The sequence below is a fragment of the Oncorhynchus clarkii genome, chromosome 2 (assembly GCF_045791955.1).
Source record: "Oncorhynchus clarkii lewisi isolate Uvic-CL-2024 chromosome 2, UVic_Ocla_1.0, whole genome shotgun sequence".
NCBI lineage: Eukaryota > Metazoa > Chordata > Actinopteri > Salmoniformes > Salmonidae > Oncorhynchus > Oncorhynchus clarkii.
The window spans coordinates 41591770-41610660 of NC_092148.1; the positions used below are offsets into that span (position 1 = coordinate 41591770).

At 42.4% G+C, this 18891-nt stretch overlaps 1 protein-coding gene across 11 annotated transcripts in view; it reads right to left on the reverse strand.

Moving 5' to 3' along the window:
- LOC139367989 (nucleosome assembly protein 1-like 4a) overlaps positions 1 to 18891 on the reverse strand; it is a 74380-nt gene that overhangs the window by 13178 nt on the left and 42311 nt on the right. For all 11 annotated transcript variants that reach the window (XM_071106500.1, XM_071106464.1, XM_071106525.1 and 8 more), the window contains exons 10-11: positions 574 to 593; positions 93 to 212 (exon numbers count right to left, since the gene is read on the reverse strand). In XM_071106500.1, the coding sequence (XP_070962601.1) occupies positions 93 to 212; positions 574 to 593 (140 nt within the window). The remainder of the gene's footprint in view (positions 1 to 92; positions 213 to 573; positions 594 to 18891) is intronic.

Consider the following 18891-nt stretch of genomic DNA (forward strand, 5'->3'; position numbering starts at 1 on the left):
TCAAATGTACTTATGACAGACTCAATAGTTTTGCTCATGTTATAACATGCAGTTGCTGTACGCCTATATGTATGTGTGTGTTTGACACGTACACTTTCGTCGTCCTCCAGTGCCTCTCCAGTGAAGTAGAGCACAGCTCGGGGGACTATCCTCTCACGGAAAAAATGGCCAATCTCAAAGTCTGTGGCTAAGGTGAACTCGGCGTCCTCGTCCTGCGGAGACAGTTGTTTTTTTTAGGCCACTTTCCTAGACACAGCCCAGACCAGGGCCAGAATTCAGAAAACTACTCAGAGTAGAAGTGCTGATCTAGGATCCATTTCCGCTTTTACATGAATTAATGGAAAGGGGAACCTGATTCTAGATCAGCAATCCTACTCCGAGATGTTTTGTAAATACAGGCCCTGCACAAAGTGCCTTGTGAATGGGAAATCATTGAAATCACTTTTTTAGTCCAGGATTAGGCTTCTGTCCAAGTAACTGACCCTCTAACAATATTTCCATTAAATGTAGAAACTGATAAAAGTAATATAAATTGGGAATTTGGGTCTGAAATGCAGATCATATATTACTCACCGGCTCTCCATCAGGTGACACTGTAAGAGAAAGGAAATTATTACCTTTGATTATTGCACTTTGATTTAGAAAGTTCACATTTCGCAAACAATCGTTTCGTTTCACAAAGCCAATCCTGAAAGGGCAGCCCGACATAGATCAATCACTCAACAACGATAAAATTACATTCACACTGCTGATAACTTCTATACTACACCTCCATGAAATTAGTGACATCACCCAGGTGCTCTTTGATCTCGATTTTTCTCAGTCACTCCCTGGTAAGCGACAGAGCACCACCCTCACTGACAAAACATTGATGAGTTTTCAAAGGAAGGCGGAAATGTCAATGCTTTCTTTATCTTGAGTTGAGAAATCACTCCATCGCCAACAATGGCAATGAGTGACTCAACATCAAGTCTTAAAAGGGTATTCGGGTGGTTGCACCAACATGGATTAATGCTTAAACTAGGTTAAATCAAGGTTTATATAGATGTTTAACTAATCCTAGTTAAATTAAATCCTTCCTGTAATCTAAGTTTCGTTTTCACTTTAAGCCTGTTGCTCAATTAATTAAAATAAATGGAAAACTCTTAATCAATGTACTTATGACAGACTCAATAGTTTTGCTCATGTTATAACATGCATTTGCTGTATGCCTACAGTGGGGCAAAAAAGTATTTAAGTCCCTGGCGGCGTAGTGTGTTACTGATGGTAGGCTTTGTTACTTTGGTCCCAGCTCTCTGCAGGTCATTCACTAGGTCCCCCCGTGTGGTTCTGGGATTTTTGCTCACCGTTCTTGTGATCATTTTGACCCCACGGGGTGAGATCTTGCGTGGAGCCCCAGATCGAGGGAGATTTTCAGTGGTCTTGTATGTCTTCCATTTCCTAATAATTGCTCCCACAGTTGATTTCTTCAAACCAAGCTGCTTACCTATTGCAGATTCAGTCTTCCCAGCCTGGTGCAGGTCTACAATTTTGTTTCTGGTGTCCTTTGACAGCTCTTTGGTCTTGGCCAAGGTGGAGTTTGGAGTGTGACTGTTTGCGGTTGTTGACAGCTGTATTTTATACTGATAACAAGTTCAAACAGGTGACATTAATACAGGTAACGAGTGGAGTACAGAGGAGCCTCTTAAAGAAGAAGTTACAGGTCTGTCAGAGCCAGAAATCTTGCTTGTCTGTAGGTGACCAAATACTTATTTTCCACCATAATTTACAAATAAATTCATTAAAAATCCTACAATGTGATTTTCTGGATTTTTTCTCTAATTTTGTCTGTCATAGTTGAAGTGTACCTATGATTAAAATTACAGGCCTCTCATCTTTTTAAGTGGGAGAACTTGCACAATTGGTGGCTGACTAAATACTTTTTTGCCCCACTGTATATGTGTGTGTTTGACACGTACACTTTCGTCGTCCTCCAGTGCCACTCCAGTGAAGTAGAGCATAGCTCGGGGGATTATCCTCTCACTGAAAAAATGGCCAATCTCAAAGTCTGTGGCTAAGGTGAACTCGGCGTCCTCGTCCTGGGGATTAATGCTTAAACTAGGTTAAATCAAGGTTTATCTAAATATTTAACTAATCCTAGTTAAATTAAATCCTTCCTGTAATCTAAGTTTAGTTTTCACTTTAAGCCTGTTGCTCAATGAATTAAAATAAATGGTGATTCATTCTAAAAACTGCCACTTGAGATGGTTTAACTGATCAAATGGCAGCATATCCTACTGTGGAGAGACCAAAACGAGTTCCTCAGAATAATTCGCGACAGGTTGAATCCTGTTGAGTTTTACGATAATTAACTCACTATTAGTAGGCTATTTACATGCCCATTTTGTACAACAATTGAATTGGGGCTTATGATATGCCCAGCCTTGGTTTGAATAATGATGTTACGCAACTTGCTGTAACGGGCCTGATAACAGTAACATTGTAGTGAAGTAGCATTAACTTCTTATGGCTGGGGGGGTGGTATTGAGTAGCTTGGGTGAATAAGGGGCCCAGAGTAAACTGCATGCTACTCAGGCCCAGAAACTAAGATATGCATATTATTAGTAGATTTGGATAGAAAACACTCTGAAGTTTCTAAAACTGTTTGAATGATGTCTGAGTATAACAGAACAAAATCCAAACAGGAAGTGGGAAATCTGAGGTTTGTAGTTTTTCAACTCTTTGCATATCCAAGATACAATGTAAATTCGGTCTGATTGCACTTCCTAAGGCTTCCACTAGATGTCAGTCTTTAGAACTTTGTTTGAGGCTTCTACTGTGAAGGAGAGAATGAGAGCCGTTTCAACCAGAGGTCTCGCAGAGTGCCATGAGCTCAGTCTCGCGTGTGCCTGTGAGAGTTAGCTGCGTCCAGTTGAAACATTATTAAAGATTTATGTTAAAAACATCCTAAAGATTGATTCTATACATTGTTTGACATGTTTCTACGAACTGTAACGGAACTTCTTGACTTTGTCTGGACCTAGTGCTCGCACCTCATGAATTTGGATTTGTGATCTAAACGAGCGAACAAAAAGGAGGTATTTGGACATAAATGGACTTTATCGAACAAAACAAACTGGGACTGGGATTCCTGGGAGTGCATTCTGATGAAGATAAGGTAAGTGAATATTTAGAATGCTATTTCTGACTTCTGTATTGCTTGTTTTTGTGTCTGAGCGCTGCACTCAGATTATTGCATGGTGTGCTTTTTCCGTAAAGCTTTTTTGAAATCTGACACAGCGGTTGCATTAAGGAGAAGTTGATCTATAATTCCATGCATAACACTTATCTTTTATCAATGTTCATTATGAGAATTTCTGTAAATTGACGTGGCTTTCTGCAAAATCACCGGATGTTTTGGAAGCAAAACATTACTGAACATAACGCGCCAATGTAAACTGAGATTTTTGGATATAAATATGAACTTGATCGAACAAAAAACATACATGTATTGTGTATCATGAAGTCCTATTAGTGTCATCTGATGGAGAGCAAAGGTTAGTGATTCATTTTCTCTCTATTTCTGCTTTTTGTGACTCCTCTCGGCTGTGTTTTTCTGTAACTATGCTGACCTAACAAACGTTTGGTGTGCTTTCGTCGTAAGGCCTTTTTGAAATCGGACACTGTGGTGGGCTTAACAAGTTTCTTTACCATGGTGTAAAATACTTGTTTGAGGAATTTTAATTATGAGATTTGGCGCCCTGCACTTTCACTGGCTGTTGTCATATCGATCCCGTTAGCGGGATTTCAGCCATAAGAAGTTATCGTTAGTTTTAAAGTGCATTATAGACATGGATATTTACCCGTTATTTATGCTTACTAAATATTGGTGGGTCAAGTTTTCCATTGTCATCATAGGGGGTTATGGAGAGGGGCAAACTGCTGGTGAATCATCTCGCACATCTTCTGGGTGATAGGATCAATTCCCTTGGATGGAGGCCCCCCCCCTCCGACTCCGGTCTGAAATAGCCCGTGCCTCTCCTCTACCGCATCCTTTTTGTCTCAAGTTTTTTCCAGCACGCTTTCATCCGAGTCGGGTCCCTCTTCTCTTTAAGCCGTGTTGATCCATTACATTTGTTGCATAAAATGGCTCAGGTGTCTTCCTTTTTGACAGCCATGTTGTCTGTCTTTTTATCCTCTAGTACATTACTAAATTCCTCCATCAGCTACGACAAGTTTTTTTCCCCATAAGCCAACCAATGAGAACCTTTCACAATGGAGTTAGTAGTTCTAACGTTACATTGTTATTATTTTATCAAGGAACAGCAACTTTGTGGCCTGATTTGTCAAGTAGGCTAGCTACTTCTTTTCAACTCATGAAATACCTCATATTGGTGTAACATGTCACTAATCAGTTTAAAACCATTAATCAGAGATTTACTGGTCCAGATTTAAAATTAAGTGGTGCAACACATCTGATTAATTAAACCTAGATTTACAAAACCTAGATTAGCTCTAACCCTAGATGAATTTAAACCATGTTGGTGCGACCCACCCTTCATCCAATAATCTTGATCTCAATCTACACTGAACAAAATATAAATGCAATGTGTTGGCCCCACGTTTCATAAAAGATCCCAGAAATATTGCGTAGGCACAGAAAGCTTTTTTCTCTAAAATGTTGTGCACAAATGTTTACATCCCTGTTAATGAGAATTTCTCCTTCAAAATAATCCATCCACCAGACAGGTGTGGCATATCAAGAAGCTGATTAAACGGCATGATCATTACAGGTGCACCTTGTGCTGGGGACAAAAAGCCCAGTCTAAAATGTCCAGTTGTCAACACACAATGCCAGAGATGTCTCAAGTTGAGGGAGCTTGCAATTGGATGTTCACTAAGATTGTCCACCAAAGCCACCTCCAACATAATTTAAGAGAATTTGGCCTAACAACTGCTGACCACCCACCCGTATGGTGTCATGTGGGCGATGATTTGCTGATGTCAATGTTGAGAACAGAGTGCCCCATGGTGGCGATGGGGTTATGGTACGGCAGGCATAAGCTATGGACAATGAACACAATTCAAATTGCCGTCAATTTTGTAATGCACAGAAATACTGTGACGTTATCCTGAGGCCTATTTCTTATAATGTATCTGTGACTAACAGATGCATATCTGTATTCCCAGTCATGTGAAATCCATAGATTAGGGCCTACTGAATTTTTTTCTTCACATTGACCCGATTTCCTGATATGGATTGTAACAAAGTAAATTCTTTGAAATGGTTACATGTTGCTTTTATATTTTAGTTTAGTATAATTAATTATTCTAAGAATACTGTACGTTGCAAAATCACAATTGGTCACCAACGTTCATGTGGGCAATGCCATACATCCACAGGCCACACCCATGGAAAACAACCCAAGAATGTCACAACACCAGTATTCATAAACTGAAAAAAATATAAAATGAATAATGCAACAATTTTACTAAGTTACAGCTAATAAGGAAAATCGGTCAATTGAAATAAATTAGGCCCTAATCTATGGATTTCACATGACTGGCAATACGGATCTGCAGAGATACCTTTAAAAAATTAAAAGTAGGAGCATGGATCAGAAAACCAGTCAGTATCTGGTGTGACCATGCACCTCATGCAGCGCAACATCTCCTTCAACTCTATGCGATCAGGCTGTTGACTGTTTCCTGTTGTCCCAATCCTCTTCAATGGCTGTGAGAAGTTGATGGATATGAGTGAACTGGAACACGCTGTCGTACGTAGAGCATCCCAAACATGCTCAATGGGTGACATGTCTGTTGAGTATGCAGGCCATGGAAGAACTGGGACATTTTCAGCCTCCACGAATTGTGTACAGATCCTTGCGACATGGGGCCGTGCATTATCACGCTGAAACATGAGGTGATGGCCGCTGATGAATAGCACAACAATGAGCCTCAGGATCTCCTTACGGTAGCTCTGTGCATTCAAATTGACACGGTCCGCTTCCAAAACCTGCGGGCTCTCCATCACTGCAGCCGACATAAGCAAAACATTTAAACGTGTCAACCCTCGCAAGGCTGCAGGCCCAGACATCATTCCCAGCCGCGTCCTCAGAGCATGCGCAGACCAGAAGGCTGGTGTGTTTACAGACATATTCAATCAATCCTTAACCCAGTCTGCTGTCCCCACATGCTTCAAGAGGGCCACCATTGTTCCTGTTCCCAAGAAAGCTAAGGTAACTGAGCTAAATGACTACCGCCCCCGTAGCACTCACTTCCGTCATCATGAAGTGCATTGAGACTAGTCAAGGACCATATCACCTCCACCCTACCTGACACCCTAGACCCACTCCAATTTGCTTACCGCCCCAATAGGTTCACAGAAGACGCAATCGCATCACACTGCCCTAACCCATCTGCTCAGCATTTAACACCATTTAACACCATAGTACCCTCCAAACTCGCCATCAAGCTCGAGACCCTGGGTCTCGACCTCGCCCTGTGCAACTGGGTCCTGGACTTCCTGATGGGCCGCCCCCAGGTGGTGAGGGTAGGTAACATCTCCACCCCGCTGATCCTCAACACTGGGGACACACAAGGGTGCGTTCCACTTTAAATCACCCACGACTGCATGGCCATGCACGCCTCCAACTCAATGATCAAGTTTGCAGATGACACTACATTGGTAGGCTTGATTACCAACAACGACGAGACGGCCTAGAGGGAGGAGGTGAGGGGCCTCGGAGTGTGGTGTCAGAAAAATAACCTCACACTCAAAACAAAGGAGATGATTGTGGACTTCAGGAAACAGCAGAGGGAGCACCCCCCTATCCACATCGACGGGACAGTAGTGGAGAGGGTAGTAAGTTAAGTTCCTCGGCGTACACATCAGACAAACTGAAATGGTCCAACCACACAGACAGCGTGGTGAAGGCGTCGCAGAAACTCAGCTTGTCACCAAAAGCACTCAAACTTTTGCAGATGCACAATCGAGAGCATCCTGTCGGGCTGTATCACCACCTGGTACGGCAACTGCTCCGCCCATAACCATAAGGCTCTCCAGAGGGTAGTGAGGTCTGCACAACGCATCACCGGGGGCTAACTACCTGCCCTCTAGGACACCTACACCACCCTATGTCACAGGAAGGCCATAAAGATCATCAAGGACAACAACCACCCGAGCCACTGCCTGTTCACCCCGCTATCATCCAGAAGGCGAGGTCAGTACAGGTGCATCAAAGCAGGGACCGAGAGACTGAAAAACAGCTTCTCAAGTAGAGGTCGGCCGATTAATCGGAATGGCCGATTAATTAGGGCCGATTTCAAGTTTTCATAACAATCGGAAATCGGTATTTTTGGACACAGATTTTTTTTTTTTACACCTTTATTTAATCTTTATTTAACTAGGCAAGTCAGTTAAGAACACATTCTTATTTTCAATGACGGCCTAGGAACGATGGGTTAACTGCCTCGTTCAGGGGCAGAACGACAGATTCTCACCTTGTCAGCTCAGGGGACCCAATATTGCAACCTTACAGTTAACAAGTCCAAGACAATAACGACCTGCCTCTCGTTGCAGGAGACTGCCTGTAATGTGAATGCAGTAAGCCAAGGTAAGTTGCTAGCTAGCATTAAACTTATCTTATAAAAAACAATCAATCATAATCACTAGTTAACTACACATGGTTGATGATATTACTAGATCTTATCTAGCGTGTCCTGCGTTGCATATAATCTGACTGACCAAACAAGTATCTAAGTATCTGACTGAGCGATGGTAGGCAGAAGCAGGCATGTAAACATTCATTCAAACAGCACTTTCATGCGTTTTGCCCGCAGCTCTTTGGTGTGCGTCAAGCATTGCGCTGTTTATGACTTCAAGCATATCAACTCCCGAGAGTTGAGGCTGGTGTAACCGAAGTGAAATGGCTAGCTAGTTAGCGCGCGCTAATAGTGCTTCAAATGTCTCTCGCTCTTAGACTTGGAGTGGTTGTTCCCCTTGCTCTGCATGGGTAACGATGCTTCAAGGGTGGCTGTTGTCATTGTGTTCCTGGTTCGAGCCCAGTGAGGAGCGAGGACAGGGACAGAAGCTATACTGTTACACTGGCAATACTAAAGTGCCTATAAGAACATCCAATAGTCAAAGGTTAATGAAATACAAATGTTAGAGGGAAATAGTCCTATAATAACTACAACCTAAAACTTCTTACCTGGGAATATTGAAGAGTCATGTTAAAAAGGAACCACCAGCTTTCATATGTTCTCATGTTCTGAGCAAGGAACTTAAACGTCATCTTTCTTACATGGCACATATTGCACTTTTACTTTCTTCTCCAACACTTTGTTTTTGCATTATTTAAACCAAATTGAACGTGTTTCATTATTTATTTGATGCTAAATTGATTTGATGTATTATATTAAGTTAAAATAAGTGTTCATTCTGTATTGTTGTAAGTGTCATTATTACAAATAAATAAAAATAGGCCGATTAATCGGTGTTGAAAAATCATAAATCGGTCGACCTCTAATCTCAAGGCCATCAGACTGTTAGAGGGCCATCATTAACATTGAGTGGCAGCTGACAACATACTGACTCAACTCCAGCCACTTTAATAATGTAAAAATTGATGATGTATCACTAACCACTTTAAACAATGCCATATATTTACATACCCAACATTACTCATCTCATATGTATATACTGTACTCTATACCATCCACTACATCTTGCCTTTGCCGTTCTATACCATCACTCATTCATAAATATTTTTTTAATGTACATATTCTTATTCAAGGTAATTGTGAAATTGTTAGGTTAGATTACTCGTTGGATATTACTGCATTGTCGGAACTAGAAGCACAAGCATTTCACTCGATTTCTGGGGTCTTTAATTTAAGCTCATGTGACAAACTTTACATGTTGCCTTTATATTTTTGTAACCAAAAATAAATTATCAAAATATTTTTTATATTTGAGATTCTTCAAAGTAGTCACCCTTCTCCCTTCTCTCAACCAGCTTCATGAGGTAGTCACCTGGAATGCATTTCAATTAACCTGTGTGCCTTCTTAATAGTTTATTTGTGGAATTTCTTTCCTAATGCGTTTGAGCCAATCAGTTGTGTTGTGACAAGGTAGGAGTGGTATAAAAGAGATGGTATTTTACCAAATAGGGCTAAGTCCATATTATGGCAAGAACAGCTCAAATAAGTAAATAGAAAATGACAGTCAATCATTACTTTAGGACATGAAGGTTGGTCAATAGTTAACATTTCAAGAACTTTGAAAGTTTCTTCAAATGCAATCACTAAAACCATCAAGCGCTATGATTAAATTTTACCAAGACGGAGAGGGATGGAGTGCTGCATCAGATGACCTGGCCTCCACAATCCCCCGACCTCAACCAAATTGAGATGGTTTGGGATGAGTTGGACCAGAGTGAAGGAAAAGCAGCCAACAAGTGCTCAGTATATGTGGGAACTCCTTCAAGACTGTTGGAAAAGCACTCCAGATGAAGCTGGATGAGAGAATGCCAAGAGTGTACAAAGCTGTCATCAAGGCAAGGGAAAGGGGGATACCTAGTCAGTTGAACAACAATGCATTCAACTGAAATGTGTCTTCCGCATTTAACCCAACCCCTATGAATCAGAGAGGTGGGGAAGGCTGCCTTAAACCACATCATCTGCACCCGGGGAACAGTGGGTTCACTGCCTTGCTCAGGGGCAGAAAGATTTTTACCTCATCAGCTCAGGGATTCGATCCAGCAACCTTCCGGTTATTGGCCCAACACTCTAACCACTAGGCTACCTGATGCCCAAAGGGTGACTACTTTGAAGAATCTTAAATATAAAATATATTTTGATTTGTTTTTGTTTACATGTGTTTTATTTCATAGTTTTGATGTCTTCACTATTATTCTACAATGTAGAAAATAGTAAAAATAAAGAAAAACCCTTGAATGAGTAGGTGTTCTAAAACTTCTGACCGGTAGTGTACATACATACGATTCACTTCTCACACGCTTGTTCCACAAACAATCAGTCAAACAGACAACACTCACACATAAGTGTAAACCTTCTTTAACAGTAACACATGGGTGGGTGTGCGCATGCACACACATTCCCACAGTGGTACCAGGCAGGCAGGGCTACATTCCAGAGAGTCTGCTATGGAGGGAAAGTCAGATGAGTCAAGGTTAGCCCTTAGCCAGCATTCTCCCCATTTCCCACTCACATAGCCTGAGAGACAACACTGATTGCAGGGTGATAGGAGATGGAATGGACTTAACTTTATTCAAGGGAAGATAAAAATAGGAAAGGAGATTAGGTAGAGACTTACGAATGAAGTAAAAATAAAAGATGGAACAGAGGAAAGAGTTGAATGTCATTTTGGCTACACTGAATTGAACTGAATGCTGGCTTACATTGAAGGGCGGGAAGTGAGTCTGAGAGGGTGAGGTGTACAATTTATGTATTTTTCTTTACAAAGAACTATTGTCTGAGAGATAGCGGATTCAGAGACTTGACTACGCAGGCCCCACCCTGAGGGCACACACCTGAGCTACAGTATTAATATCTACCAATCACACGCCTAGGATACACCAAAGAGGTATTCAGAGTTTGAAGGTGAGGGTTCAGGATTGGTGCATGCATGTTTTAAAAAGGCTGACTAATAGATAGAAAAATATGAGTCAAGAGCTCAAATAAAAAGGTGCTTTTTTACTCATTCAGATTACCTAAGATATGCAAATCACCTTGTGACAGTGATATAGACCCACTAGTTGGGTCACCCTTACATGGTCCTACCACCTTTGGTTTTACACACAATTGTGTGTGTGTGTGTGTGTGTGTGTGTGTGTGTTCCATTCTTCACCAAGACAATAAGAACTCCAAACTGGAGGTGTGTGATGTGTAAATGAGCTGTAGCTAAGTAAACAAATCAAAATCTTGGGTCGCACAAGCACACAGTTTAGTTCCGGTTTTGGCGAAAAATGGAAAGCTCACGTCTTTGACGTAAGCTAAGCTTTGAAGTCCAACGTATGTAGGACAGAAGTCTGATTCTAGTCCACAACAGAGATTGTGCCTACACAGACCAGGCTGTGAATAACATCTAACCATCAATAGAGACAGTCATTGTGTAAGAGGCAATGTGAGCAGCCCCTGTCCTGTATATCTCTAAGTATGGACGCATTCCAGATGTATAAATATAATAACACATTTAGGCCTACTTTATAAAGCACTTTTCATTATTACAAAGAGCATATTAAACTCACTAATCAAATTCACATCTAGAGATATTTAAAATGCCTAAAGAAGTGCTTGCCGTCTTAGTAAGCAGATCAATATGATACATTGAAGTCTGTGCAGAATTAGTATTTGGGGGAAACCTGTTCCACTGCCAAGATCAGGGTGCAGCGGGCAGAAGTGAGAGTCTACCGTCACCTGCTGGTTGTGTTGAACAACTGCAGAGAAACTACTGTATGCTACACATGGCCTGAAGTATAATCTTGCTTTCTGCATGCTGAGTTACCTTTAATGGATACCCATGCATCTTACCTTCGATGCATGGATACCTTTGTGTTATTTGTGTGGGTCTCATTTATAGGAGTGGCCATCAAATCTTCTTTCAAAAGTGTGTTTTTCCCATGCTTGCATTAAGAATGTTGTACAATGACTGGGTTTATCAGAATGCATGTTTCTATCCCTACGACAATCAACTTGAAAGTGCCTCGAGAGGAATATTATGTTCTTGGCATTGAACGCGACACAAGCTGATCAATTGAATAGTAAACTGATTTTGCAGTCAGCCATCTTGTTGGCTGAGGAAAGCTCTAGTATCTTTAAAGAGCTCCGGTATAAATATTTAGTTGGCGTGGTGGCAACAACTTAGCAGCAGCACAGTCTCACTTCCAAATTAATATAGCAGAAACACAGAAGGACCGCTAGATTAGCATAAAATGGGGACCATTCTTTGACAGAGGCCAGACAGTTCAATTTGTGAAGAACGGAATATTTGGCAATGTAGAAAGCACATTTCATGTTTTTTTCCCCCGCATAACCACAGACCGACCGCGTGTACCCACAGAAGAAAAAAAGCTTTAAGTGAAGAACGCACAGAAATAAACATTTTGGCATAAATTAAACATTTTAGGTTTGGGGCAAATCCAACATCACAGAGTTGACCCTACATATTTTAAGTAATGTGGTGGCATGTTACGGGTACGCTTGCTGTCAAAGGGCCTTCCACAAACTGTTGCCACAAAGTTGCAAGCTCAGAATCATCTAGAATGTAGTTGTATGCTGTAGCGTTGAGATTTCCCTTCACTGGAAGTAAGGGGCCTAGCCCGAACCACGAAAAATAGCCCCAGACCAGTATTCCTCCTCCACCAAACTTTACAGTCAGCACTATGGTAGCATTTTCCTGGCATCTGCCAAACAGTGAAGCGTGAATCCTCACTACAGAGAGTAGTTTCCACTGCTCCAGAGTCCAATGGCAGCGAGCTTTACACCAATCCAGCCAACATTTGGCATTGCTCATGGTGATCTTAGGCTTGTGTGCAGGTGCTTGGCCATGGAAACCCAATTCATGAAGCTCTTGACGAACAATTATTGTGCCGAGGATGCTTCCAGAGGCAGTTTGGAACGCAGTAGTGAGTGTTGCAACCTAAGAAATTGCAGACCAAATTAATGCTTCAGAGCTCAAGTAATAGACATCTATAAATCAACAGTTCAGAGATTGCATGAATCAGGCCTTCATGGTTGAATTGCTGCAAAGAAACCACTAAAGGACACCAATAAGAAGAAGACTTGCTTGGGCCAAGAAATACGAGCAACGGAGATCAGACTGGTGGAAATCTGTCCTTTGGTCTGAAGAGTCCAAATTAAAGAAATTGTTTCCAACCGCCATGTCTTTGTGAGATACAGAGTAGGTGAATGGATGATCTGCATGTGTGGTTCCCACAGTGAAGCATGGAGGTGGTGGTGTGATTGTACTTTGCTGGTGACACTTATTTAGAATTCAAGGCACATTTAACCAGCATGGCTACCACAGCATTCTGCAGCGATACGCCATCCCATCTGGTTTGCGCTTAGTGGGAGTATCATTTGTTTTTCAACAGGACAATGACCCAACACACCTCCAGGCTGTGTAAGGGTTATTTGACCAAAAAGGAGAGTGATAGAGTGCTGCATCAGATGACCTGGCCTCCACAATCATCAGACCTCAACCAAATTGAGATGGTTTGGGATGAGTTGGACAGCAGCGTGAAGGAAAAGTAGCCAACAAGTGCTCAGCATATGTGGGAACTGCTTCAAGACTGTTTGAAAAGCATTCCAGGTGAAGCTGGTTGAGAGAATGCCAAAGCTGTCATCAAGGAAAATGATGGCTACTTTGAAGAATATCAAATATATTTTGATTTGATGGACACTACATGATTCTATGTGTAATTTCATAGTTGATGTCTTCACTATTCTACAATGTAGAAAAAAGCAAAAAATAAAAACCCTTGAATGAGTATGTGTCCAAACTTGAATGGTACTGTACATACAGTGCATTTGGAAAGTATTCAGACCTGGACATTTTCCACATTTTGTTACATTACAGCCTTATTCTAAAATGGATTAAATAGTTTCCCCCCCTCAATCTACACACAATAACAGGTTTAGAAATTGTAGCAACTGTATAGAAAAATGAAATATAACATTTACATACATACTCAGACTCTTTACTCAGCACTTTGTTGATGCAACTTTGTCAGCGTTTAAAAGCCTTGAGTCTTCTTGGGCATGACGCTACAAGTTTGGGGAGTTTCAGATTGCATGTATAGCGTCCTGAGGGCGAGCGGTTTGCTGACGTCAACAATGTGAACAGAGTGCCCCATGGTGGCGGGGGGATTTTGGTATGGGCGGGAATAAGCTACAGACAACGAACACAATTGCATTTTATTGATGGCAATTTGAATGCACAGAATCTCCGTAAGGAGATACTGAGGCCAATTGTTGTGCTATTCATCTCCCGCCATCACCTCATGTTTCAGCATGATAATGCACGGCCCGATGTCACAATGTGTCAGAGGACACCAATGTGTCGGGTAGGGGGCAGCATTTGGAATTCTGGATGAAAAGCATGCTCAAATTAAACGGCCTGCTACTCGGGCCCAGAAGATATGATATGCATATATATAACTGGTAGATTTGGATAGACAACACTAAAGTTTCCAAAACTGTTAAAGTAGTGTCTGAGTATAACAGAACTGATTTGGCAGGCAAAACCTGAGAAAAATCCATTCAGGAAGTATTTCTTTTTTGTGGTTTTGTTTCAGGCTTGTATTCTGATAAATGAGGGAGTAAGAGCAGTCTGAATGAGTGGACCCTGACGTGTCAAGAGCTTTTTCATGCGCAATCCCGAGAGAGTGCATTTCTTGTTTAGCTTTTATATTGACGACGTTATTGTCCGGTTGAAATATTATAGATCATTTAGGCTAAAAACAACCTGAGGATTGAATGTAAACATCGTTTGACATCTTTAAACCTATGTAAAATAGGTTTTGTTTTCTGAATTTTTAAATTTACTATTTCTGTATTTGAATTTGGCGCTCTGCAGCTTAAATCAGGTAATATTAATTACAGAGAAATTATTTTATAGAATAGCATGTCATATCACCTAATCTGGCATAGCCAAAGAAACGACATACAATTCCAAAATATCTCCACTCCAAAACAAAAGGTGTAGAATGGCAGCAAACTTGCTTTAAAACAAACATTTACTCTACACCGCATGGCAAAATATGTATTATTGGTGGTGGCGGTGCAACTGCAGCCCCTCGACTATTTGAGATTTGTTTGTTGCCCCCACCCCTATCAAAGTTGCCAATCCCTGCCTTAAAAGAAAACCTACCTCTGTCTTTTCAAGACTTTACAATTGGATTGAGTTTTATTTTTCAGGGTGACATTTACCCGAATTATAAGGCCAAAGACACACCAGAAAGAGTTTCCACAAAGTGTTGTGTTTATTGGTCCAAGCTCAGCTAGGGCTGTTACGGTGACCACATTTCTGCCACGTCGGCAGTCACGGGTCACGACCGCCAAGTTCCACGTGACCTTTGAGTCACAGTAACTAGGCTTCTCCAAATCTGCGCTCTGATGCCACTGATGGTCATTAGTAGCCTTCCAAACTTGCTAACAGCCAGTCACTAATGGCCTGGTACTCAGTGCTCTATTGTCCCTCCATCAGGTCCTAATGGTCTGGTACTCTGTGCTCTATTGTCCCTCTAATCACTGACATCAATGCAAATGAAATGGATGATCACAAGCCCTAACATTCAGAGTTAGATGTGCAGCTGGTTGATGCATGGAATGAAATAAGTGTTGTGCAACATGTATTATAGGCTATGGAATTGTGTGAGAAAACAGATTTTTGATAGCCCATCAACTGTCTATTCTGCTCTACAAAGCCTAAAACACTAACTACGTAATCATTTTTACTGCTAAATCTGACTTCAAAGTTTGTCTAGACAGAGCAATTTCTGATATTCCATGATACAGTTGAAGTCGGAAATATACTTGATGCTAGGCGGGGTGGGATGTTTCTGGTTGGGGAGGGAAGATGCGGGCAAGTGGATGGGGACTGAGGGGTGGAATGGCTCGGGTTATCTTTGTATGCATTTCTTTGACTTTTTTTTAACCTCAAAGTGCAATCAGTAGGGCTAGGTCTCCATCTTTTTTTAAATTGAACTTTTATTTAACCAGGTAGGCTAGTTGAGAACAAGTTCTCAATTACAGCTGCAACCTGGCCAAGATAAAGAATAGCAGTGTGAACAGACAGCAACACAGTTACACATGGAGTAAACAATAAACAAGTCAATAACAGTAGGGAAAAAAAGGCCATATACATTGTGTGCAAAAGGCATGAAGAGGTAGGCAAATAATTACAATTTAGCAGATTAACAATGGAGTGATAAATGATCAGATGGTCATGTGCAGGTAGAGATACTGGTGTGCAAAAGAGCAGAAAAGTAAATAAATAAAAACAGTATGGGGATGAGGTATGTAAAATGGGTGGGCTATTTACCGATGGACTATGTACAGCTGCAGCGATCGGTTAGCTGCTCAGATAGCAGATGTTTAAAGTTGGTGAGGGAGATAAGTCTCCAACTTCAGCGATTTTTGCAATTCGTTCCAGTCACAGGCAGCAGAGAACTGGAAGGAAAGGTGGCCAAATGAGGTGTTGGCTTTAGGGATGATCATTGAGATACACCTGCTGGAGTGCGTGCTACGGGTGGGTGTTGCCATCATGACCAGTGAACTGAGATAAGGTGGAGCTTTAACTAGCATGGACTTGTAGATGACCGTGGGTCTGGCGACGAATATGTAGTGAGGACCAGCCGACTAGAGCATACAGGTCGCAGTGGTGGGTGGTATAAGGTGCTTTAGTAACAAAACAGATGGCACTGTGATAAACTGCATCCAGTTTGCTGAGTAGAGTATTGGAAGCTATTTTGTAGATGACATCGCCGAAGTCGAGGATCGGTAGGATAGTCAGTTTTACTAGGGTAAGTTTGGCGGCGTGAGTGAAGGAGGCTTTGTGGGCTATACTCAGCCTTGTCTCAGGATGGTAAGTTGGTGGTTGAAGATATCCCTCTAGTGGTGTGGGGGCTTTGCTTTGGCAAAGAGGGTGGGGTTATATCCGTCCTGTTTGGCCCTGTCCGGGGGTGTCCTCGGATGGGGCCACAGTGTCTCCTGACACCTCCTGTCTCAGCCTCCAGGATTTATGCTGCAGTAGTTTATGTGTCGGGGGGCTAGGGTCAGTTTGTTATATCTGGAGTACTTCTCCTGTCCTATTCGGTGTCCTGTGTGAATTTAAGTGTGCTCTCTCTAATTCTCTCTTTCTTTCTCTCTCTCGGAGGACCTGAGCCCTAGAACCATGCCTCAGGACTACCTGACATGATGATTCCTTGCTGTCCCCAGTCCACCTGGCTGTGCTCCTGCTCCAGTTTCAACTGTTCTGCCTTACTATTATTGGACCATGCTGGTCATTTATGAACATTTGAACATCTTGGCCATGTTCTGTTATAATCTCCACCCGGCACAGCCAGAAGAGGACTGGTCACCCCACATAGCCTGGTTCCTCTCTAGGTTTCTTCCTAGGTTTTGGCCTTTCTAGGGAGTTTTTCCTAGCCACCGTGCTTCTACACCTGTATTGCTTGCTGTTTGGGGTTTTAGGCTGAGTTTCTGTACAGCACTTTGAGATATCAGCTGATGTACGAAGGGCTATATAAAAAAATTTGATTTGATTTTGATTTGTTGCGGAATAGAAAGCCGACTCTAGATTTGATTTTAGATTGGAGATATTTGATATGAGTCTGGAAGGAGAGTTTACAGTCTAGCCAGACACCTAGGTACATATAGATGTCCACGCGAACGGTTGAAAAGCATGCATTTGGTTTTACTAGCGTTTAAGAGCTCGTTTGGAGGTTAGATATCACAGTGTCCAAGGATGGGCCAGAAGTATACAGAATGGTGTCGTCTGCGTAGAGGTGGATCAGGGAATCGCCCGCAGCAAGAGCAAGATCATTGATATATACACAGAGAAAAGAGTCGGCCCGAGAATTGAACCCTGTGGCACCCCCATAGAGACTGCCAGAGGACCGGACAACATGCCCTCCGATTTGACACACTGAACTCTGTCTGCAAAGTAGTTGGTGAACCAGACAAGGCAGTCATTAGAAAAACCGAGGCTACTGAGTCTGCCGATAAGAATATGGTGATTGACAGAGTCGAAAGCCTTGGCCAGGTCGATGAAGACGGCTGCACAGTACTGTCTTTTATCGATGGCGGTTATGATATTGTTTAGTACCTTGAGCGTGGCTGAGGTGCACCCGTGACTGGCTCGGAAACCAGATTGCACAGCGGAGGAGGTACGGTGGGATAGTCAGTGATCTGTTTATTGAGTAGGCTTTCGAAGACCTTAGATAGGCAGGGCAGGATGGATATAGGTCTGTAACAGTTTGGGTCCAGGGTGTCTCCCCCTTTGAAGAGGGGGATGACTGCGGCAGCTTTCCAATCCTTGGGGATCTCAGACGATATGAAAGAGAGGTTGAACAGGCTGGTAATAGGGGTTGCGACAATGGCGGCATATAGTTTCAGAAATAGAGGGTCCAGATTGTCAAGACCAGCTGATTTGTACGAGTCCAGGTTTTACAGCTCTTTCAGAACATCTGCCATCTGGATTTGGGTAAAGGAGAAGCTGGGGCGGAGCTGTGGCCGAGGTTGGAGTAGGCAGGAGGAAGGCATGGCCAGCCGTTGAGAAATGCTTGTTGAATTTTCAATTATCATGGATTTATCAGTGGTGACCGTGTTACCTAGCCTCAGTGCAGTGGGCAGCTGGGAGGAGGTGCTCTTGTTCTCCATAGACTTTACAGTGTCCCAGAACTTTTTGGAGTGAGAGCTACAGGATGCAAATTTCTGCTTGAAAAAGCTGGCCTTTGCTTTCCTGACTTCCCTGAACAGTTGCATATCGCGGGGACTATTCGATGCTATTGCAGTCCGCCACAGGATGTTTTTGTGCTGGTCGAGGGCAGTAAGGTCTGGAGTGAACCAAGGTCTATATCTGTTCTTAGTTCTGCATTTTTTGAACGGAGCATGCTTATCTAAGATGGTGAGGAAGTTACTTTTAAAGAATGACCAAGCATCCTCAACTGACGGGATGAGGTCAATATCCTTCCAGGATCCCCGGGCCAGGTCGATTAGAAAGGCCTGCTCACAGAAGTGTTTTAGGGAGCGTTTGACAGTGATGAGGGGTGGTCGTTTGACTACGGGCCCGTAGCGAATACAGGCAATGAGGCAGTGATCGCTGAGATCCTGATTGAAGACAGCAGAGGCGTATTTGGATGGCCAGTTGGTCAGGATAACGTC